The sequence below is a fragment of the Cynocephalus volans genome, chromosome 9 (genome assembly GCF_027409185.1).
Source record: "Cynocephalus volans isolate mCynVol1 chromosome 9, mCynVol1.pri, whole genome shotgun sequence".
Taxonomy (NCBI): domain Eukaryota; kingdom Metazoa; phylum Chordata; class Mammalia; order Dermoptera; family Cynocephalidae; genus Cynocephalus; species Cynocephalus volans.
Genome location: NC_084468.1, coordinates 143400517 through 143426151, shown reverse-complemented (window position 1 = coordinate 143426151; position 25635 = coordinate 143400517). Strand labels below are relative to the sequence as shown.

Genomic DNA, 25635 nt, shown 5'->3' with positions numbered 1-25635 from the left:
AGACAGAATTCAAATTCAGAATCACACCAGAAGCCAGCTTGCACTTATCCCATGTGATTTGCTCTCTATAATTGTATATCACAGATTAGTTTATATTGGGTGATATGCCACATAGCAAGATAATATCTCATATGTAATAATATATTCATGCCATTGAAATCTAGTACTTTCTTTGCAATGTTGCTGTCTCCCAGAAAACATGACTTTCATGGTTCATATAAAATATGTATTAACACATTTTAAGTATTTTCTATTTGATGGAATCTCATTAGCATAAATTGCATCATAATTTCAGGTTTGGGTTTTTTAATGTTTTCCTTAAAGGACATTTACTTAAGTGTTTCTTAGCAATGAATTAAAATCTGATTATACAAAGTGCCTTCAGGAGATAAATATAGTTTTTGTCCAACTAGTCTTTTATATTATCTTTCATGATAATAAAGTAAATCCCTATTTCTTGTAACTACCTAATGAGAATTTCAATAGATAAAATAAAAGGATTATATAAAAATACCTTCCATTTAACTGTGCTAATGACAGAGCTTTGCCATTATGAGGATAACAGGAGTTAGTTAAGAATTTCATGATGTTGCTGGGTTGTTATTTTGACAAAATAGTGGGCTTAATGACAATTATCTATATTTAATTTATAACTAAGCAATACTGGAGAATATTGTGTCCCGTGTGTTCATTTGTATGACTGTGTTCAAAATAAATGAAATACTAGTAAATATACATTTAGAAAGTATGATGCAGAATTTTTTAGCAAAATTCAACAATAAAATAGAATCTGGATGTATCAAGTTTTTATAGAGTGAATAATATTAATAAAATATGTTCTCACATAACTTTTAACAGTATGCTATTTTTCATTGATAATTAGCAATTAAGTAATCATTGATCAATTGGGTTTTTTTTTTTTTTTACTTTTTTATTGAAGCATACCTATTTAGAATTATGTCTATTTGATGAATAAAAATGGTGACAAAATATCCTACTTTATCTATTGTCTTTTTTGTATGATATTAATCTTATACCAGATATCTCAACTGAGTCAATCTTGATTATAAAGGTATTCGCAGATACTAAGGTGGAAAATCTCTGATGGAAAAAAGGGGCCTTATCTCCTGTGAAGCCACAGAAGTGCAGCATCAACACTGGGCATAAAAGCCCAAGAGAGTCTTCTAGGGACAGGATTTGTATGCATCCCTCTGTTAAACAGAATAGGTTATGCCTTGACTGAAATACTTCTTAGTCAAAATTAACAGTCCCTACTGTACCTTCTGTGTAAGGACTGCCCTATTTACATTTTTTCTGGTAAACCATTAAGTTGCAGACCTTGGCGCCTAACCTGGTCACTAGCTACCTCTTAAATATATGATACCCCAATCAAAGAAGCCTTGCAGGGAGACCCTTTGCAGAGTGACATACCCATAGCAGAGCAGTGCCATGTCTCAGTGACGCTCGAGACAGTCTAAAGTAACGTTGTCAGACTATGAAGCTGTAACCTTACAGTCTTAGAGCACTTCTTATCTTCTAAGAAGATATGCAAATACAAAAGGGATACGGATATCTTATTTTTAGTATTATTTACATTAAAGGCTAGACCAGCAGTGGAAAACAGAAACCGATGAGTAGTAAGATTCTTCACAAGATATTTTCCCTGTCGCCTTTCATTCTGTGCACGCCTTGCATTAAATCAGCAGGACCAAATCATTTTTCCTCATTTCTATTCTTTTCCACTTACACTTATTTGCAAAGAAATTCCTTTTGTTACAATGTCAATGTTGTAAAATTTTAAATTTTAGCTTCTTACCAAAATATATATTTGTGCTTTTAAAGATCTCTCTCTCTCTCTCTCTCTCTCTCTCTCTCTCTCTATCTATCTATCTATCTATATTTCTCTATAAAAATACATATATTTCTATTAATAGCAAAAACCTATAGAGTGTTTTTCTTTTGCACTAACCATTTCATTTCCTTTAATTGTATACTAAATAGTCCCCAGCCAAAATAATGTCACTATTGTTGGCAATTTTAAATGTAGTACAGTGTTTGATTGTATCTTAAAATGGCTTGAAACAGATTGTAAAGTTTAAAATGTTTTGCCTTTTTTACCTTGACATTTTATGAATGTGTATTGAAATATCCTCCTGCTTATTCTATACAACTTCGAAAACAAATTTTTAATAAATTTAAAATAAGTATAAAAATATTCATAAAAATAATTACTTAAAGTGTAAACAAATACCATCTAGTAAAATAAATTAAGTACTTTGTATCACAAAATTAATAATACAAAAGTCAAGCTTAAATGTAAAAATAGTGACATTTCACTCTTGAACTACACTCTTTAACACTTATTTATCGCACAAAAATTAACATAGTGCTAAAGGCTAGAATTGATCTGCACGTGAGTTTGACGCATTCTTTTACCTACTTAACTAAAAATAACTTTTATTTGTTTTTTGTAGGATGCTATAAATATTTTGGACTTTAATTACTGAAGGATTGTTAAAATCCTTTGCTTCAGCAGTTTCTTTTTTAAAATTTGTTTAATTTTTCTAGTGACAACTGTTCACAAAATTTGTTCAGATGAGCAGGATAAAGGTATAGTACCTTAGTGAAAACGCCACAAAATTGCGAAACTTACTACAAATATTGAATTGACATAAAAGACTGAGAACTTCTACATGTTAAAAAATGTAAATTCCAATATTTGTTGTACTGGACGCCTCTTCTCAAATCAAATGTCCCAAAGCAAATCTAAGATCCGTACAAATAGAATCATGCAAGTTATCATTTATATAAATACATTTTCAATCTGTATGATATAAATCCGGTACCTTATTTTTAGCAATGACTAATGTCTAGAAGTACATACTTATAGTAATTAAAACTGTATTTATATGCAGAGAAGATATGTTCCTAGTATTGTAAGTGATATAACACTAACATTGTATGGCAACAATTTCAGGTTTGTAGAAATTCTTAAACGTATGGCTTTTTATTTGTGGAGAAGTGAAAATACGTGAGGACAATATGTGTTTTTCTTCAATTCTAGATCTCTCCAGAGTTATAGACAATAAGTAAATGTTACTGGTCCTCTTATTAATATTTTGTAAACTCATTAATATTTTGTAAACTCTTCCTCTCTTAAACATGAGTGAGAATGAGTGAAGGAGTTAAGCAATACTTGATGATTTTTTAGAAAAAGAAACCTGATTTCTGATTGTCAAAGAACAATTGCACTGACAAGTTAAACAAGCATGGGATGCTCTGTCCTAGACTATTGCAATAGGGGTCAAGACTACTGAAACAAAAGGCAGGGGAGTTATTAAGCACCTGGGCTAGTAAAGTAAAAACGTACAGGAAGACATTGGGGGTGGGGTTCAGAGTGTCAAAATGATTAGGCCGATTGTGTTTGCTAATCGGCCCTTGTTGAAGTTAGGCTTCTACCCTCTCAACAAAGACTGAGATGGAGCACCTGCTTCTTGATGATTACATTTCAAAGGGATGGCTCACAGCTTTTTGGGAAAGATATTCCTGGTTTGCAAAACTGGCAAGAGGCTGGGCTAAGATTTATATCTTAGAGGGATACAGGAAGTGCTTATAATTGCAAGTTTTGTAAAGCAAGTAGTCTAGGAAGTCAGAGCCTACAATTAGAAACAAACCTGTCTGAAGTTTAATCAGATAGAAGGAAACATTAAGGGAGTCTTGGTCAAATCTAGTTCCTTCTGATTTCACAGAGAGAAAGTGGTGGCAGAGAGTTGACAAGGATTACTTGCAAGGTTTTTCCTTCTCAAAAGCATTTCTGTTAAGCATTTTTGTGGTTAAAAACACATTTGAATTAAAATGTTCCCTATTAAAATGTAAATACTCTCTTGGAGAATCAAACTTGTTCACAGATTAGTACTGTGCATGATTTACATGGGATAATCAGATTGCTTTCCTTCTGGCTGAGAATGTGTCCTGGGAATTTGTATTTTGATTGGATGTTAAGAAAAGAGAAGAAAATATTGATTGTTCTGCGTGACAGGCTTGAAAAAGATAGACCTGATAGGATGCTGTTACCAGGTACTAGAACTTGCATTTGGACAGTACAAACTTGACTTACTTTTTCATATTGTTTTGGACTCTGGGAGTAGCCACTGTTGTAGTTGCGGAAACTTGTTCTGTGCCATTGTTTACAGAATGCTGAAAGATAAATAAATACACACACACACACACACACACACACACACACACACACACACACACACACACACAGGGGTAGTTTATGAATGGAAGCAATTTTTATGTATTCTCTATGTAATTATCTTGTTAGTGTTCTGAACCAAGAGAATGAGCAGAATCCAATAGATCATATTTCAATAACCTAAGCATGTTGAAGGAATATGAAAACTGCAAAGAAATGTTTCAAAAGATAGGTAACTTTATGTAAAGCGCTGGAGAGTAAATATTGTAGGCTTTGCATACCGGAAGTCTCAGAAGCAACTACTCGACTGTGAAAACACAGCTGAAAGTAGCCATGGACAGTAACATAGACAACACAGTAATGAGCGGGCGTGGCTGTGTTCCAATACAACTTTATTTATAAACCAGGTTGTAGGCCAGACTTGGTCCATGGGCATAGTTTGCCAAGCCTAGGAATATGAAAACATTTGCTGATGTGAGGAAAGCTCTAATATACTCAATTCTTCTTTAGTCTTCCTGAGTTAATGCTCTAGTTGCACACATATGGTGATATGCACAGTGTAAAAAAAAAAAAAAAAAAAGAGGCTGGGAACTGAAAATTTATCAATAAACTTGAAAGTGACAAGAAAAAGAAAGGACCTTTAGACAGAAATGTCTTTAGAGTTGAAAAGGGCAATTCATTAGCTGATTAGAGCTTGACTGCCTCCAGAACAGTCGATTCCCTTTTTTGTAATTTTCTGTTCATCAATCTTGTGAAGCTTCTGACCTGTGCGTTAGAAAAGAGATTCCCAGGCTCACAGCTGACACTAGTTACTAAACCTGATGCTTTCCACATTGTAAATGAATAAATTGGTATTCCACTATGAACAAAAGTATTCTGTGATTTTGATTAGCTTATTCAATCCCCAGTAGCCTAATTAATTCTGGATGAACTGTTAAATTTGTTTCTAGATTTGCATTGCTGAGGCACAGTCTTTGGACCCTGTGAAGAGCTGCCAAAATGAACAGCCAGTGTTCAAATCCCCATTTTTCACATCTTCTTGCTGTAAGACACTAGAGAGACTCTCACTGTAAAACTTCTAAGTGAAAGCAATGCTCTGGATCCCAGTTTCATTTTTATCAGTAATAGCAGTGTGTTATTAAGCAAATGGCAATCTCTTGTAGCAGAATTGTTTTAATTAGGCAAACAATATTAAAGTCTTTTTCAGTCTGAAAGGCTCAGATTCTATTACACCACATGGATGGAAGAGTTTGTTAATTTAACTCTAACTGACTATAATCTAAAAAAATAGTAAAAATTTTTCAATGTATTAAAGACAGAGAAAATAATATCTCATTTGATTGACTACAACATTAACATCCCAGGGTTTTCTTGAGATGAAGGAATGAACACAGGTTAACATTCTTTTCTTATGTCTGTAATAGCTATTTAACATGGCACTGAAAGCATTGTTAAAATACAGGAAATGGGTATTGACTGACTATTTGATTTACCATGACTGACAAATGAGGATTAGCAGTAAACTCTTCTTGTCAGATTCTCTCCTTCATATGTATATGCAATTTCTCTTCCCAGACTACTGCCAAACTTTCTTCCAAAGTGGCTGTGCCATTTTGTATTCACAGCAACAATGAGAGAGTTGCTGTTGTTCCACATCTTCTGGATTTTGGCAATTCTAAGCGGTGTGTAGTCGTTTCTCATTGTAGTTTTAATTTGCATTCCCCTGATGACATATGGTGTGGAGTACCTTCTTATATACTTATTTGCTATCTGTATATATTCTTTAGTGAGGTGTCTGCTAATATCTTTGGCTCATTTTTAAATTGAGTCATTTGTTTTCTTATTGTTCAGTTTTAAGAGTTCTTTGCATATTTTGGATAACAACCCTTTATCACATAAGTCTTTTGAAAATATTTTCTCCCAGTCTGTAGCTTCTCTTTTCATTCTCTTGACAGCATCTTTTGCAGAGAGGAAATTTTTAATTTTAATGTAATTAGCTTATCAATTTTTTTCTTTTACGTATCATTCCTTTGGAATCCTACCTAAAAATTGTCACCAAACCCTAGCTCATTAAGATTTCCTCCTGCATTATCATCAAGGAGTTTTACAGTTTTTGTTTTACATTTAGGTCTATGACTTATTTTGAATTCATTTCTGTGAATGGTGTAAAGTTTGTCAATGTGAATGTCTGGTTGTTCCAGCACCATTTGTTAAAAAGATTATCTTTTGTGCATTGTATTGTCTTTCCTCTTTGTCAAAAATCAGGTTGTTATATTTATGTGGGTCTATTTCTGGGCTTTCTTTTCTTTTACATCAATCTGGTCATCTATTCCTTCACCAACCCCATAGACTGTCTTCATTACTGTAGCTTTATAGTAAGCCTTAAAGTGAGGTAGTAATCAGTCCTTAAACTTTGTTCTTCTCCTTCAGTATTGTGCTGGCTACTCTGGGTCTTTTGGCTCTCCACATAAACTTTAAAATTAGTTTATTAATATCCACAAAATAACTTGCTGGGATTTTGACTGACATTTCATTGAATCTACTTATAGAACAAGTGGGAAAAAACTGACATCTTGACAATATTGAGTATTTCTAGTCATGAACATGGACTGTATCTCCATTTATGTAGTTCTTCTTTAATTGCATTCATCAGAGTTTTGTAATTTTCATCATATAGATTTTTGTGTATGTTCCGTTGCATTTATGCCTAAGCATTTCATTTTGGGGGGTACTAATGTAAATAGTATTGTGTTTTTAATTTCAAATTCCACTTGTCCATTGCTGGTACATAGAAAGTAATTAACTTTTGCATACTAACAATATGTCCTGCAACACCGCTATAATTCCAAGTATATTTTTTTGTGTTGATTCTTTTTAATGATATCTACAATCATGTCATCTATAAACAAAGACGGTTTTATTTTCCTTTCCAATTTGCATTTCTTTTCTTTTCTTTCTTGTCTTATTGTATTAGCTAGGACTTCCAGTGTGATGTTGAAAATTAGTGGTGCCAAGGACATCCTTGCCTTGTTCCTGATCTAACAGAGAAAGCTTCAAGTTTCTCACCATGAACTATGAAGTTAGCTGTAGGTTTTTTGTAGATATACTTTAACGAGTTGAGGAATTTCCCCTCTATTACTAGTTTCCTGACAGTTTTTATCGTGAGTGAAAGACTTTGTCAAATGCATCTTTTAAATCTATTGATAACATCATGTGATTTTTCTTGCTTGTTGATGTGATGGATTATATTAATTGATTTATGAATGTTTAACAAGTCCTGCACATCTGAGATAAAGTCCACTTGGTCATAGTATATAATTCCTTTTATACATTGTTAGATTCAATTTGAAGATTTTTACATCTATGTTTTTGAAATTTTTGCATCTATGAGAGATTTTGGTCTTCAGATTTTTTTTTTTTTTTTTTTTTTATAATACTTTTGTATAGTTTTGTTATAAGGGTAATTCTGGCCTCATAGGATGAGTTAGGAAGTATTCCCTCTGGTTCTATCTTCTGAAAAAGATTGTAAGGAATTAATATAATATCTTCCTTAAATGTTTAGTAGAATTCACCAGTGATGCCATATAGGCATCTGTAGGTGCTTTCTGTTTTGGAAGGTGATTAGTTAGTGATTTAATTCGTTGAATAGATGTAGGTCTATTCAGATCGTCTATTTCTACTTGTATGAGTTTTGGCAGATTGTGTCTTTCAAGAAATTGGTCCATTTTATCTAGATTATCAAATTTATGTGTGTAGAGTTGTTTATAGTGTCCTTTATTATCATTTTAATGTCTATGGGATCTGCAGGAATGTTTACTCTTTCATTTCTGATGTCAGTAATTTGTGCCCTCTCTCTTTTTTCTTAGTTGGCCTGGTTTGAGGCTTACTGATTTTATCTTTTTATAGAACCAACTTTGGGTTTCATTGATTTTCTCTATTGATTTCCACTTTTTAATTTCATTGACTTCTGCTCTAATTTTTATTATATCTTTTCTTTGGCTTACTTTGCATTTAATTTGCTCTTTCTCTAATTTTTTAGGGTGGAAATTTAGATTATTGGTTTCTAGGTCTTTTGTCTTCTCTAATGTAAAGATTCATTACATTTATCTTTTTTATATGATTGCTTTACCAAATATCCACATAAAAGATATTTTCTCTCCTCTTTCCCATTGCGATCAATGACCTGAGGTCCTTCTGTCTTTGCATTTTCCATCTTTAGTATGTTACAGAATGTTCCCATCATGATTACAAGATGCCTAATGAAGCTTCCATGACCTCTTCCTTACGTGATAGCATCACAAATAGAGAAAAAAAATTGTTGTCAGTGTCTAACTCATAGGGTAGTTATGAAGATTAAAAAAATTAAATACTTAGAACAATGTGTGACAAGTAGTATGTGCTCAGTAAATGCTCACAGTTATTTTCTTTTACCCACATCCTACAAAAAGCAACTAATTTGTAAAGATATTTTTAATTTGATACAATATATCTTGCAATGTCATTACTCAACTACATACTTATTATATTAAAATTATCCAGTTCTCTGTACCTTTGAACTTTTCCAAATCAGTAAGTTAAAATTATCTTGACTACTTTGAATGACCAACCAGTTCTCGTTGTTGGACACAATTATTGTTAGATCAGGTTTCAAATAGAGATTACTCTGCATAAAAAAATAATTATTGCCCAAGTTGTTGGTGTCATACATATCAATGAATAAATAGACTGATTCTTTACTATTTTAGTTTAAAATTGAAGCGTACATAATTCATTTGAAAGAGAGGAATTAAATGAAATTACACACAAAAATGGAGTGGTAATTGTACTATATTTATAAGGCCTCTGAAGGAATATCAAAGTCATGAATAAAAATAAAGAAAAGGAGACACTACTGTTAATATGTAAAACTGCACCAAAGAATATCAAAATACAGTCCTGTCGGGCCTTAAAAACTAACGCCACCTTAAGTGACATTACAAGTGGCGTCATTATGGGCCCACCAGGACATATTAACGTGGCAGCCTAAGATGGTGCCAGGAGGAAGTAGGGTGGGGGTGTCTGCGGGAACCTTGCCTTAGACCTTATTGGCCAAATACGCCGCTTCCGTGCTCGTGAATCCTGTGTGGTTGCAATAGCTAGGCATTGAGACAGGATGCATGCCCTTGACCTTTAAGCTGATAGGATTATGTTAAAACCTCCACTCCCCATCTGCCTATAAAAGCAAGTGCTTGTGTGATAATAAACGGAATTGCTGGACAGAACCCCTGCTGTTTCTGAGTGTCCTTTAACGGGCTGGTTGGGGCCGGTGGCTGTGCTCACCTCTCTTCACGGCTCTCTTCCCCCGTCTCCTCCCAACAAGTACCGGAGGGAAAGAGGAATCTGGGTCATTCACTTGCCTACCAAAAGGAAGGAGGCTAGGGCTGTTCGGGTCGGCCGGTGGCAGACCCGACACAGTCCTATCTATAGTATTGTTTTATTTGTTACAGAATTATAAAGTAAATAAAAAAAATGAAATTCCAATTTTGAACAAAAATCTTTGCTTCATTGTTTTAGACTAAAGTTTTTTATTGAAAAGTTTTTTTTATTTGTATGTTTCTGTAACTTCTCCATTCAACCAGTGGCATACGAAGAAATTACCTTTTTTGCTTTAGCTGCTCAATATTTTTATTTATGCTTGTGATTATAAATTCTCCTTACTACTTTTATAACTTTTGGCAGAAATAATTTCATTCTTAACGACATCTTCAGAATTTCCCTCTCTATTGGCTCCTTTTCCTCAGAACAAACTCAGGATTCTTTTATCCTATTTCTTACCAGACTCTTCCCTCTCCAGTTGGTCCTCTCTTCTTTTCTTCTCTGTCTAGTATATCAAAGGTAACTTGAGAAGATATGCATTGCTAATTCTGCTATATTGTTACAACACCTAAATACTCTGCTTTCTCTATGTCTTAACTCTAGTCTTCTGTAAGGCATATATATGGCTAGCATGGTCTTGGAATATGGTTTGCCTAGGCTAGACTTCATTTACTAATGAGAAAGAAAGTTTATACATGAATTTACACTCTTGTTCAAGGTATATATGAACTAATGTTTCTTCATATTCTTCCCAACATGTATTATCACTAGTCTTTTCAATTTTTGCTAATCTGAAAGGTTTAGGCTTAAATTTTTATCCCCTGATTGCATGGATGGTAGAACAATTTTTAAGATTTTTGTTAGCCATATGAATTAACAAATTCATGGAGCATTTGTTCAGTCTTATGGAGATTGTTTATTGAATTGTTTTTTTTTTTTTTTTTTCTTATTGCACTGTAGGAGATCTTTATTTACTCTGAATATAAGACCTTTATTACTTTTGTGGGTGGAAGTATCTTTTTCTACTTGGTGATTTGCATTTTTGGTCTCTCAGTAGTATCTTTTGAGGAATACATTTTCTAAATTATAATGTAGTCAAACTGATAAATAATTTCCTTTATGATGAGCTCTTTTGTGCCTCGTTTAAGGAATCTTTTCCTACTTTCAAGATTATTAAAATATTCTCATATTATCAGACATTCTCAAGGTATCAGAGTTTATTGTTAAACTTCAGTGCTCATATTTAAACACTTTCTTTGCTCTCCTTTTATTTTTGCACCTTTGAGTTTTCATCTAGGATAATTTTTCTTCTGCTTAAAGAACATCCTTCACAATTTACTTAAAGCAAGTCTATTGGAGATGCACTTTCTTTTTATTCTTTTTGGAAAATATATTTTCTTTTCATTTTTATGTATATCTATAACATTCTAAGATTAATTTTACTTTGTTTCATCACATTTAAGATATCATACTATTGCCTTCCTGTTTCCGTTTTTGCTGAGGAAATCAGTTACCTGTCTAACACTTCATTGTAGAAACAATCTGTATTTTATAATTTGCATGATTTTAAGATTTATTTTTGTCTTCGATTTTCTTCTGTTTTACTGTGAAGTGTCTATGTGTGGATTAGCCTAGTTTTTTTCATTTGCTTTGCTTGAAATTGGAGGAGCTTTCCCAATCTACTGATCAGTACCTTTCGCATTTACGGAATACTCTCAGCAATTATGAGGCTACTTCAGAAAGTTAATGAAAAAATAGAATTAAAAGATAATTTGAATCTTTTAACACATTTTTTGAAGAACCTTTGTTTTTCTTCAGATATTGCCTCTGCCCTATTTTCTTTGTTTACTCATTCTAGGATTCCATGTAAACCTGTTTTCATTTTCATTCATCTTACCTGTATCTCAAATCTCTGTCTTTCTGCTTTTTATTCTGTAGTTTCCTTTAATCTCTTTTCTGGTTTACTAATTCTCTTTTTTTTTTTTCTGTGTCCAATCTGATCTTAAGTACATTGATAGAATTATTATTTCAGTTATTATATTTGCTTCTTCACATACTTATAATGTGATTTTTTAAAATAGATTTGAGTTTCTTGTCAAAGTTTCTAACCTGGCATTTTATTTTTAGGAGCATAATAAACTTTTCAGTCCTGTTAGGGTTTTTTGAGGCTTGTTGCTGCTCCTTCTCATCAAGCTGTCTTCTCTCTTCATGTGCAATGTTATACTTGATAGTTTACTGGGTATTGTAAATACAAAATCATTTGTAATAGGGATTAGATTCCTATAATAATATCAACTTACCCCAGAGAGGAAGGTTTTGTTTTTTATAAGACATCTAGATAAAGATGGGCTGTAGTTCATACATCCACTTGCAACGTGTGGCATCCTAAAGTCCTAGCACAGAGAGGGAAGTGGTCCATTATCTTACCCAACCCATTGCCTGGAGAAACAACACGCCACGTAAAAGCATTCGGGCTCCTTATCTTTTCCTCAGGATGGAGAAATCCTCAAAACAACGACTGATTTCAGGTGCAATCTGATTTCTGAGTTACAATTCTCTTCAGAACATAGGCTATGAAATTCCTCACTATCTTGTTATCTCTGTAATGCTTTTAAGAATATATTATTTGTATTTAGTCCAGAGTTACTTGTTTGTTGTAGTTGTTTTTCTTCTTCTGTGGATGAGATAGCCCAAATTATCTAGCCCATTGTTACCAGAGAAAAGAAGGCTTTTGATCTCTCTTTTAATTTTTTTTTTTTTTTTTGTCTTTTTTGCGACGGGCACTCAGCCAGTGAGCGCACCGGCCATCCCTATATAGGATCCGAACCCGCGGCGGCAGTGTCACCGCGCTCCCAGCGCCGCACTCTGCCGAGTGCAACACGGGCTCGGCCCTCTTTTAATTTTTTTTGTTTTAATTTTATAATATGAATTATAATAAAAGTATATAATACGTTACAGATAAGCACTTGTCTCAGAAATACTAAGAACTTTATCATAATAAATGAGTGTATGTTTTGGCATGTCTTAATTAGGTAAGCATTAACATTTACTTTGAAATCACCTGTTTCTTGACAGAGACTACCATCAGAATTTCCCAATTAAGGGCTTGTTATTGAGGAATTGTGCCTGTCTCATTATGAGAATAATTAATTTATCTAGTATTCTTAAGTGTTTTTCTTTTTTTAAATCTCTTTCTGGTTTTAGATTGTATTTTTGTCTGCTTGAAATTAGCAATTTCTTTTACTGGAGTAAAGAGAAATCACATGTTATTTGAAAATAGTGCTGATGAAATTTTCTTCCAGGCTTCTTTCCTATAATAGGAGTTATAAGAATTATCAGGGCAATGTGACTATGAGGTTAGTGTTTAAATAAATAAGTTAAATATTCAACATAAGTTCATGCATAGAAACTTGAAAAGCAGAATCCTGGTTATGGTAAACTCTTTTCTTGTAATTTTAAAAGAAATTTTAAATCAAAGTTGCTAAAATCATCCTCTTTTTAACTGGTGCTTCACAAATATTCATAGTGTTTTATTCTTTTTTCTGTACTAGATTAAAATCTTGTTTTGTTTTGTTTTTTGGCAGCTCGCTGGTGCAGGAATCTGAACCCTTGACCTTGGGTTATTAACTATAACACACAAAGTATTATGTGACCCTAAAATCGTGTAATATCTTTACCCGAATTTCTATTACTATTTTTACCATCAAGTTGCTATGGAAAAAAATGTTTCATAAATGCTTAGCAGTCCTGGTTTAACTTATACTAAACTAAACTTGTCTCTTCAGCTTCACGTTCTCCTAGAAAAACCTTCAATTTTTTTTATTCCTTTGAAAGTAAGCTCCTAATATTCCTGTCAACCAAGTTGTGAAAATGAGAAAATGCAGCAAAGTTTCCACAGTGAGAAAATACTTTACTTGCCTCTCAACTTGCTTAATTAATCAAAAGCAAAAGCAGGACTAGAAATGGCATTAACAGTCTTTATAACATGGAGAGATCAAAGGAAACACCATTACAATTCTCACTTCTTTTCCTGAATACCTGGGAGGGCCTCCAATTGGAGGCAAAGTTTGTACATCAAACAAAGCACTAAATATTTCAAATACTCAGGACCATGTGTTATACCTAGACTACATGTTTTTACTTTTTCCAGGGCATCACATGACTCATGACATTCTGTGATTTTAATTAAAGAAGATGTTGAGTAAAGAAAATTAAAATGCATTACCCTTAAAGCTCAAGGGATGGAAAAGACTACTAAAATGATAGGTGCTATTTGCTGGAACAGTTGTCTATACGTACTACCGTAAGATGTTTGTGGATAGAATGCTATAAAATGAAATATGCCTATCATTAATATATATATGCAAGCAACTCATTTATGAACTAAATTATATTCACTAAAATATACACACACTCTCATAGACAAACAACCTATAATAATAGATCTTAAAATCAGTTTTAAATTGGATTACAGCTCAACTAATAAATATTATTTCAAGTTGTTAATACATTTCTAGACACAGTAATTACTTATCTATGAAAATTATAAATTTGACATGCTTTATAAGCATTTCGTTCATCATTAAAGCATTTTTGATGAAATTTAAGAATAAAAATATTTAACATTTGTAATTTTCTGAGGTTAAATCTCTGCTTGCTAATAACCATCACAAAGACTAGTAAAGATGGACATGATAAATTTGTAGCTAAAAGAAATGTTGCTGTTAAATTTAAGGGAAAGATCACTTGATTTTGAGAAGTGACCAGTGAATATAATTGGTTTGCTGTATGTCGCTCCATATAATATAGCAGGGAAGAGGTGAAACATGCAGCATGAAATATGCAGAAAAAAACTCTGAAGAATTTTCAAAGTACATAAAATTATTTACTAATACTCATTACCATGATAGATTTAAAGTCATTTTAAAATTTAGCTTTAAAATGAAAGGAAACGTTTATCAGTGCATGTTAATATTCTCTGAGTGAATAGTAATTTTTTATTTTAATTACAAATCCTCGAAAAATCTACATTTTAGAAAGATATCTTACATGTTATGACAACTCTCAGCATTTATTCTAAGAAGATCCTATCTAATTAACATTGTAATATATAACCATAAAAAGCACAACTAATTCAAATGGCCTTGAACCTAATTCCAGATTTAGGAACTTAATGAAGACATTCAAGGGTGACTTTTTTAGCAATTGTTTTTCTAAATGCTAGAATACCCAATGTTAATCTGATGTTTTTAGAGCCAGATGTCCCAATATCTCTTGCACAATTTAATGAGGAACTGAAAGTTAGAATTCAGAAATGCAAATGAAAAAAAAAATTTTTTAAATTTTAACATTTACTCGTACATAATTGCGGGGCACAGTGTGTTGCTCCAATACATGCATATAGTGCACAATGTTTCACTTAGGGTAGATAGCATAGTTTTTTACCGATTTGTCCACCACTTCTCCGCTATGGTGCTATTAGTTTTATAATATTTTCTCTTTCTGTAAATTTGTAATATTAAATAAAAAACGTAAAGAAACACATGTCTGCAAATTTAAAATTTGTCTTATTTTTAATTGGTCAATTATACTTTCTTTTAGTTATTTTATGTGTGTGTGTGTGTGTGTGTGTGTGTGTGTTTGTGTGTATATATGTGTACATACAAAGGTACTTCAAAAAGTTCATGTTATCTTTTAATTCTATTTTTCCATGAACATTTTGAAGTACGTGTGTGTGTGTGTGTGTGTATGTGTGTGTGTGTGTGATAGAATGTATATTAAAGAAAAGCAGACTGAAAATATTCTTCATGTTTTCATTAGTCAGGAAACATTGAAATAAAATATGAATAAAGAAAAATGCCATTAAGGGAACATTAAACTGTCCAAACAAAGGACTAAACAAGATATTTGTTACACATTTTCATCTTGTTACCCATCTCTGTTTTTGGTGATATAATTACCAAAAGAATATATTTGGGCTGAGTCTTTCTCTAGTAGAATTTTTTCAGCTCCAAGACTGTCCCTGCCCTCTTTTTTGACAACACAAAACAATGATGACTTAAGTAACTATGTCTTTTAGATTTGACTAGATATCGTAAAACAGAATATGAGTGTCAGCTATTTCTATTTATTTTCATCAGTGTGTCAGCCAATGGTGATAACACAGAATACTTAACATTAACATTTAACATGTGCTTAGGGGGAGGGATGTGGACCAAAGTTTAAATCCTGGCCTTCTAATGCAAAACAGTGTGCCATTTTTACCATTGCAATTTGTGATGTTACAAAAAAAAAAAATGTTTACTGAATAGTTGTATTCTACAAAATTTAATTGGTTAGCATTTCCCTTCTCAAGAGGAAGACAGAATTAAGAAAGAAAAAGAAGGTAGAATGCTGAAAAGGAAGGAGGGGGTTTGTGGAGGAGACTGCAATAATTGCACATGATCATATTTACTGCAAATTAAGACGTCACCTTCTCCACTCAACTCCCCATGAAAAATATCATCAACTACAGAAAAGGAATAAAGAACAATTCTTCCATCTCTCTACATCAAATTTTCTATTACTCATTTGTGATATTTCCAACCTGGCTAAGGCTGAGCAAAGTCAAAATGCAAGACTCAATCCTAGTGTAGAAAAGTTAGAGTCTGTAAATGTCAGCCAAAACCAAAGGGCAGTTTTCAAATAGATTCAGAATGGGTAGACATTATCCCAGTCATCTTTTATGATAATCGACAATGATGTAGTTAATTCTCACACTGGGTAAAAATTGTCAGAAAACAAAAAAGGAAAGACAGATCCAGATTTCAAATAACGTTTTTATGGTTCAGCATAATTATTGGCAGAACTGTGTACATCGGCTAGTTAAAATATAATATTCAACTTTAAAATTGAGTGATCAGGAAGTGACTATTCTGTACAAACACTATCTGATAAAGGCAGCGGACAGAGTGTCACTTTGCTGTTTGGTCAGTGAAATTCAATTTTTTTCTCCTTCAACTTCCCACATAAACCATATTCCTTTAAAGTCAATTTCAGTTTCCCAGCATAATGATGCATTTTTACTCATTCAGCCATGCTAGTGTTCTCTAAAGCCAGCCAGCAATGATCTCACCTCACCTACAATATAAATCTATCAGTGAATAAACAACATCATTTTAGTTCAATGCCGATGACACACTACATGTCGATTTGGCAGTTAAATAATTGATTTCTCTTTTGGGTGCAATCTGCTGGGCTTATTATAACTCTACTTCTGATATTCATTTCATGTTTAATAGTTCTTTGCCTCATGAGGATGCTTGTCAATCAATTAAATTGAAATGTCACTCAGACCTTTTATTGGAAACAATTTACTCTCTCTTCATTTCATCACAGGCTTTTTTCTCCGTTATTTAAATTAAGAGCTTTAATTACTAGTATTCAGAAACTTTATACTAATTAATCTTAAAAAACTACATGCTCATCAATATTACTGACACTTTATCTTTACAGAGGTGATCCGGTTGAGCCTGCCTGAAGATCAGAAATTAAGCATTACTGCAGCAACTGTGGGACAAAGTGCAGTTCTGAGCTGTGCCATTCAGGGAGCCCTGAGACCCCCCATCATCTGGAAGAGAAACAATATTATTTTAAATAATTTAGATTTGGAAGACATCAATGTGAGTACATAAATAGAGTTGCTTTAGATTGTGTATAGTTCATACAATATACTATAGACTTAGTGAAGTATAGGGCGCTTACTATTAATGAATATATTGGATGTAGAGTAAAAGAGAATTATTGGAACATCGGCATATCTGTTCTACTGACTGAGAGGTGCACTATAGATCATTAGGAATTATCCAAATAATTTGTTTTGGTGTAGTAAGCAGTTTATGTGACCATGAGTTGATGAAAAAATAATTGGTGCAAAATATATGGAAGAAGTGTCTATTAAGTTTTAAAATGCAAATACATTTACTTTAGTAAATTCACATCTATGAATTATTCCTATAAATGTACTAATATATGAATTTAAGTACATCCATATTAATTGTTCACTTTCTCAGTGCTGTAAGAGTAAATAACTAGAATACCATCAATAGGGAACATGATAGTTTGTGTGTGTGTGTGTCTGTATGATAAGATTCTATATGGATATTAAAATCAGTGAGGGAAATGTATATGTACTGCTATGAAAATATGATACTTATATGTGTTTACATAGAAGTATATCCTATTATCTTATATAATGCTTATATCTAAAAATACATATTATTTATTTATAAAAAATTTCTAGATCCATATCTGTAAAATGATTCACAGTGTTTGTTCCAAGGGTGAGGACAGTGTTAGGGATGGGATGTAGGCTTATTTCCAAGAAATATCCTTTTGTAATTTTTGAATTTCTAATGTGTGCATACAATTTTTAAAAAGAGAATGTTTTTTAAAAATGTGTTTACTTATTAATAGTGTTCTGAAACCTATGGAGCACATTCTAAGGAAGGACACAAATTTGTACGGGTGGCATCATACGGCTTTCAGTGAAATAATGACTTGGTACAAGAATGTAACACACTGACTGGCCCATCTGAGGCTGTGTGTTCACTGGGCCAACAGGGACCATTCCAAATCATATGGAGTGATCTGTACTATTATTGAACAAAGGCTGGGTAGTTTCTCAAAAACTGGGTATGACAGGAAAAAAAAATCCCTCAAAAACCTTCACACTCTACCACTCTTGGTTAATCATTTTTGGGAATTATGTTTGTATGTTGAAGGATGGACTGTCAGCATTTCTATAATTACCAATAATTAATCTTGGTGTAATGCTCTTCTGGTTGAGCACCAGCCTATAGTTTGTGAACATTTTTAAAAAAGGGTAAAGCCAGTTTTTGCTTAAAATATTTTATACTGTATTGGAAACCAGAAACATTAATCAAAACAAATAAATGATTTTTTTTTTCAGAGTGAAATAATCTGTTTCTCTATTCAGCTTCACTCATAGGGATTCTGAATCTAAACTCATATCAATAGTATAGCTCCAAAGGTGAAACAAAAACAGAAAAAACCTGCAGGGCATTTATCTGTTTCTTTCATGCTATCAGTTTAAAGTGATCATCAAAAGGAGAGTATCATCCTAGGAGGCAAAAAGAAGTAAAACTTGGGTGCTCACATGGTATCTGTGGAAACGAGGTGGGACAATTCTTTGCTTTAGTGATTTTTGGATTTTATAGTCTTTTTGCATATTTCTTATCATCACTCAAGAAAACCATTACCTTTCCACTTATTCTTTGCTGCTTCATACAGAGCCTCTAAAACAAAGGCCCAAGATAGAAACCCAAATTTCTATGTGTTACATCTTCCTAATGTTCTTGTTTAATGTCCTAGAATACATCCAAAACAGGAATCTTCTCCAATTTTTATTCCTTTTGATTTTGATGGAATTTTTCTAGATTTGCTTACATATGGGAACTTTCTTCAAACACCATTTGAACAATAATGTTTAATTCTCTAAAATGCCAAGAACACCGTGCTATAGAGCAGCTATAATTTCAGGAGCATTCACTATTCTTTGAGAGACAAGGCCTTAGACAAGTCATCGTGGATTTGTCTTAGGGTTGTTATGTCTACACTTTTTTTTTTTTTTCTATCTCCATCTATCCTTAGTGTCAAGCTTTTTCTATTATTTTCAGTCCCATATATTCTAGGGCGGCATGGTTTGAAAACCTCAAAATAAGTGCATTTAAATTGTTTCAATAATATGAAAGAATATGCTATGAATGATATTCTGTGGGCAACTTGCAAAAGTGGACAGATTTTTGTTCATGGATCTTACAAACCATCTTTTGTTTTTAGAAACACAAAATTTCTAGAAAAATGTTTACTGAATAAATTAGGTTTCTTAAATGTACATAAATATTAGACAATTTCCGGCATAAATAATTTTATTTTTATTGGATACAGTTATTTTGAATAGACCTTATGGAGCAGATAATTTTTGAGAATTTTAAAAAAATATTCAACATTTAGAAAGTTTCAGTTTCCTTGCTAGTAATATTTAGCTAAGCTCAACATTCATAATCTATAATATACACAGTACTATCAGCCATTTATATAATTTATTATATAAAATTAAAACAGCAGAGAACATCCAAAGATACCTTTGAAAGAAGGGATATTTATTCAATTTTCCAATTTACTCTGCCAACTGTCAAATTATCAAAATACATTTTAAATGCATCACCAAAATAACTGGAACGTGAGAAAAAAGTTATAAAATATTATGTGTGTTTTGTTTTATACTTATTTCTGCTTAAAGTCTGTTAATGAATGGACTTCGCTATGTAAGTAAACAACGCACACACACACTGTCAGCAATATGTGAATATCTGACGTATTTTCTGGTTACCCAACACCTTTTGAACACTCCTCCAATATTTTGGCAGTTCTCACACTGTGATTTTGCCTCCCTAATTTGCAAACCAAAAATCTTACTTGATTAGCCTTCCTTGCAGTTAGGGAAGAGATATGTGAATAAGACTCTAACGGAGAGACAGGTGAACAGGTGCTTTTCAGAATTTGTTTTCCCCACCATTTCTGTCTGATGGATACTGCTTACAAAGACAACAATGACAAAAGCTCTGGAGTTATTTGGTGTTCAGCTGCAATGGGATCTTCAGTAGGCCAGTTCCAACATGCAGCTTGAGTATCTTTTCTTTTTTCTCAGACCCCGAGACTGACACTGTGCACTCCTGAATATTCTATGGGTTTCCTAATATCGTTTATTAAAGTTTTTTTTCTCCTTAAAATTAGCTAGAATGTGTTCTTTTGTTTACCACGAAGAATGTTGTCTAATTAATTTGGAGGTTTAATTCATTTAAGAAACATCTATAATTTCATGTGCATAAAATTAACTTTTTATTGTTAGGTGTGGATTTCTGATGTGTTGAAAGATCATAATGATTTTCCTGTAGTAAAATACACTCTCATTTTGTTTACAAATAAAGAACACTTTCAAAAAGTTGAGATATGAGGCAGTTTTTATAGCCTATTAGTGTGTTATCTCTTTTCACAAAACTGTGTTTAATTCCTGGTAAACTGCATAGAGTTAAAAATATAAGTACCTTTTATGTCAGAGAAAAGCAATGGGAATTTGCAATATCCTTTATAATTCTTTAATATGTGTATGAGATAGGATTCATACATTTACCTAGCCAACGTGAATACAATTTAATTGCAAAAAAAAATATGAATGTATTTTAAAATCATAACTACTTCTCATCTTTTATATCCACTCATTCCCCATTCTTAAGTGTAAAAGAAATGTTGTGAGTACACTTTTAATCTCCTTTTCAGGCATTGTGTATATAATTTTATTCCTTTAGTAGGAAAGGTTCATATTATTTCTTATTATCTCATTACCTCGTTATTTCATTAGCCTTAGAAACAACTACATGAAGCAGGAAATCTCATGCTCATTTACACATAGGGAGATTTATAAGAGAGATGGTACTTAGTCATTTACCCAAGGTCACTGAGCTAATAAGTGGTATTAAGTGCTGGAAGTTTTACATGGCCTGATTGACTCTAGATCAAGAGTTTAACCACTGTGTTGAAGTAGGATGTTCTGCAGTTGTCTGTACCCTTTGGAAAATATATGCCAAATAATTCTGGCCTCTATATATTACAAATAGATTTGCTATGCTCTGCTATTATGTGTGGGACTGATTGATATTCAGTTGTTTGAAGGCTTTCATTTTGCCTGTCTTCTGTTTTGCATTGAATAAATAAAAGCAGGCCACTGAACTACAGGAGTTAGTTTGACAGTGGTTGGCAACACAGCTGTGGATTCAGGGGGTCTGGATTTCAATTAATCTTCAGTCACTTAGGAGTGATGTGACCTCAAGCAAGTTAAACTCTCTGTGCCCCAGTTCCCTTATCTGTGAAATGAAGATAACAATAGAACTAATTTTCATTAAGAATTAATGAAATAAAACATTTTAAAGCTAACATTGTATGAGGCACAATGTAACTGTTTAATTAAACTATGTCTATGTTTTCTCTTTTCTCTCTTCCTCCTCCTTTCCCTCTCTTCCTCTTTCCTTTCTGTCTCCTTATATATGTTTCAAGGAGCACAGATGCCTTGAAAGTCCCTAAAACAGTAAGAATCTACTGTTAGGGTACATGCAGTATTAAGGAAGACTGGGAATTTACAGAAAATTCTGAAGCCAAATTTTATCTAGTTAGAGTAGCCAATGGAACTAGAAGTGTTTTCTTTTCGATCAAATGTAGCTTTAGGACTAATGCTATCTTATCTCCTGATTAGAATCTTTTATCAATCCCAGTTCTAAAAATATGCCATTATATCCACTCAGCTGAATGAATTTGTTTATATGTATGTCCTTAATCCTCTTTCTGCCCAAATTCCGGAAAAATCCAGTTGACTTATTTTGATCTGATTCCAGGTTTGCAAGGTCCTTTTGTCCGAGGGGGTGAATTAAGGAAGGCAAGGCAAGCACACAGACAAAGATATAGGTTCTAGAGCAGCATGGGGAAAGCAAATAGAATTGTTTGATGGGATTGGCAATCAGGAGTGAAGGAAAGGAAGAAATTAAAATATGGCACAGTTTTGGAGGTATTGACTTTACCGAGAAAATTAATGGAAAGCAGTTGGATAGCAGACTTAGGTTTTGTTTATTCTTATTTGGGATAAATTAGGTCTAAAAATCCAAGAAATAATTGTGTATATCTAATTTATAATATCTACATTATCTGTCATTCATTAAGTAATTAATGAATCAATCAGTCATTAAGTTATAACCTAGTCTATTTCAACATTGAAATCAAATTATGTCATACCAACCTAGATTCCAATCCTAGCTTTGCTACTTCTTGGCTAAGAAACTACGGTGAATTTATTAAAAAACTTAAACTTCAGTTTCTTCACCTGTAATGGGGGATTATAGTAAAATTCAATGACACATACCAAGCATTTGGTAAAATGCATGTTATTTCTTCTATCACTATCATTAGCTTGGTTCTATATAACATTTTTGATCATGTTTAATACCAAATGTAAAGCTTCCATGAAAAATTTCTTAATACCTGATTTAATTTAATTATTATGATTTCCAACAATTTTACAGGTAGGGTAGCTAGATGAAACACAGAATTACCAGATAAATTTGAATTTCAGATATGCTATAAATATGACATACTTTTATGCCATAATCATTCTTGTTTAACTGAAATTTAGCTTAAATTGAATGTCTTTAGGAGCTAAGTCTGGCACTCTGTTAATATGAAAACTCAAATTGGTTTGAATACTGTATTAAGACACTTTCCTACAAATGATACTGTGGCTTATACCACTGGGATTTAATGTTTGAACGGCCAAAAGAATATGTGAATTTTATCCATTAGCTTTCTGGATTTCCATTGTTTTCTCATTCTACATCTTAGTACAGCAGATTCTTGAACAACATGGGCTTGAACTGCACAGATCTAATTACAGGAGAATTTTTTCAATAAATACAAGTATATTGGAAAAAATTTTGTTAGGTGTGTCATGAATGCATACCATACTTTACTAAATAATTAAGAAGAAGGGTATTGGTAGTTAAGTAGTTAAATAATTAACTACTTTAGCAAAGCCCCTCCTCTCCTCTTACCCATATGAAACTCAGGGGAGCTCAGTGCAGCCCAGTGGCAACCCTGGGAAGGCACACGTTGAAAGTTATACACGGATTTTTGACTGAGCAAGGGTCAGCATCCCTAACCCCTGCCATTGTTTAAGGGTAAACTGTGTTTTAGTCTCTACATATATCTAAACTGTGTTAGTAATTGCATTCAGCACTGATTAAAATAGACTGGAAAAATAGTGGCTTAAATGCACAAGAGTTTATTCTTCATAAAACACACTGTAAACAGCTGGTATGATTGTTCCATAAAGCATCTGTAAATCAATCGCTTATCCTTTTCTCTAACATTCCACGACGATGGCTTTCATATTCAAGGTCTTCTCAGGGTTCCGTACAGCTGCTGGAGCTCCAACCATCAATCTATATTCCATCAATCTATATTCCAGGTCCACAGCAAAACAAGGCAGGTGAAAGATAAAGGGCACTTATCCTTGCTTTTGTAAAGATTATTCCTGGAAGTCTTGCAACTGTTTACAAATCAATGAAGTGCAACAACTACAGTAAGCATAGCAGGGAGGTTAGTAAATGTAATCGTTTAGCTAGGCATACTGCTCAGAACTCTGTTACAAAGGAGGAACAATAGAATGAATATTTGGTGGCAACAAGCAATCTCTTCCACTCTAGACAAGGCCATCCAAGAGCATATAAAATGCTCTACTTTATACCTTTTTTGTTTTTTCTACATTCATTAAATATGATTATCTACCTGACTTTAAATCTCAGCATCTCTGCATAACATTTTTATTCCTTTGGTAAATTCAATCAGCTTTTAATTTGTTTGTTTTGTTATTATGGGCTTTTCCTTAAATATTTTATCTTTTATTCAGTCTGATGGTATTTCCTTCAAATCTTTAATTGTTTCTTTCTCAAGGAAAAAATACGACAGGTTTGACAGGACCTTAGACTGTCTCCAGAGAAAATATCAGCATAAATTCTGTAAGCAGTTTGAGAAAAGAAAAATTTGGAGGCTTACTAATTTATAATTGAAATACTCGGTATATATGTAAATTGCAAGGTTCGAACTTATCTCTCTCATTGGATAATTTTTAAGTTTGAATTAGTCAGACCAAATTTGTGCCTCTAGTTTTCTGAATATCTGATTGTGTAGTTGTCTCCTGCCAATTGTTAACTGGTCAATACAATTTACTTTAGAAGCTTTGTTCTTTGCATATCCAAATCTAGTATCTGATTTTTGGTTGGCTTTCATCAACCTGTATCTATTTATTTCTCTATTCTCACTGAGGATTTTCATAAGTTATGGCAGATTTGCAGCATTGCCAGAAGAATATGGTCTTCTTAGTCTTTTGCCCATGCAATGTGCTGTCACATACACATTCAGAAGCCAATTAATATATAAAAAATATGTAATATGCATTTCTTTAGATCCTGACACCCCAAGAAATAATGCTTCTAAAACCTTAAAATAGTCAACTTCGTAATGTAATTAATGGAATGTAAACTTTGGGCCCTTCACTTGCATAGGTCCTGAACACATCCCAGGAAGGGCCCTATCAATTTTGTATTATTTTTCTTAAACATAACCCAGCCCATGTTGTATAAACATCTGACCCTACAAACCTAAAATTTCTCCCTGTCTCATAGTGAATTAGTGTTTATTAAATGCCGTTCTTAGAACCATGAGAATTAGTGAATGCATGAAAAAGTGCTAAAGAGATATTTTCCTCCCTGATGGAGTTTGGATGTGTTGTCCCCTCCAAAACTCACGTGGAAATTTGATCTCCAATGTGGCAGTGTTGGAAACTGATTCAGTCATGGAGGTGGATCCCTCATGAATGGATTCATGCTCTCCCTGGGGGAGGGGGGATTAATGAGTGAGTTCTCGCTCTATTAGTTCCCCTGAGAGCTGGTTGTTTAAAAGACCCTGGCATCTTCTCTCTCTCTCTCTTGCTTTCTCTCGCCATGTGATCTGCTTATACCCGCTGGCTGCCTGCCGCTTTCTGCCATGAGTAGAAGCAGCCTGAGGCCTGTGCCAGATGCAGCTGTCCCAGAATCATAAGCCAAATAAACCTCTGTTCTTTATAAGTTACCCAGTCTCAGGTATTTCTGTTATAGCAAGAGAAAACTAATACACTCCCTGTTTCTCTTTCTTTTCATTCTTTTTTCTTTTATTGTGATAAGAAAGTATAAAATGAGATCTACCCTCTTAACAAATTTTTAAAGTACACAATAAAGTCTTGCTAATATAGCCACTATGTTTTACAGAAGACCTCTAGAGCTTATTTATCTTGCATAACTAAAACTATACTAATTGAAAACAATTCCCCATTTCCCCCTCCCACAGTCTCGGGAAGCCAATATTCTGCTCTCTATTTTAGCTTTGATTTTTTTAGATTCTTCATATAAATGAAATCATGAAATATTTGTCCTTTTGTGACT

At 33.1% G+C, this 25635-nt stretch overlaps 1 protein-coding gene across 3 annotated transcripts in view; it reads left to right on the top strand.

Moving 5' to 3' along the window:
• Window positions 1-25635, top strand: part of FSTL5 (follistatin like 5) — a 733912-nt gene that overhangs the window by 446566 nt on the left and 261711 nt on the right. For all 3 annotated transcript variants that reach the window (XM_063108449.1, XM_063108448.1, XM_063108446.1), the window contains exon 6: window positions 17048-17214. In XM_063108449.1, coding sequence (XP_062964519.1) covers window positions 17048-17214 — 167 coding nt within the window. The remainder of the gene's footprint in view (window positions 1-17047; window positions 17215-25635) is intronic.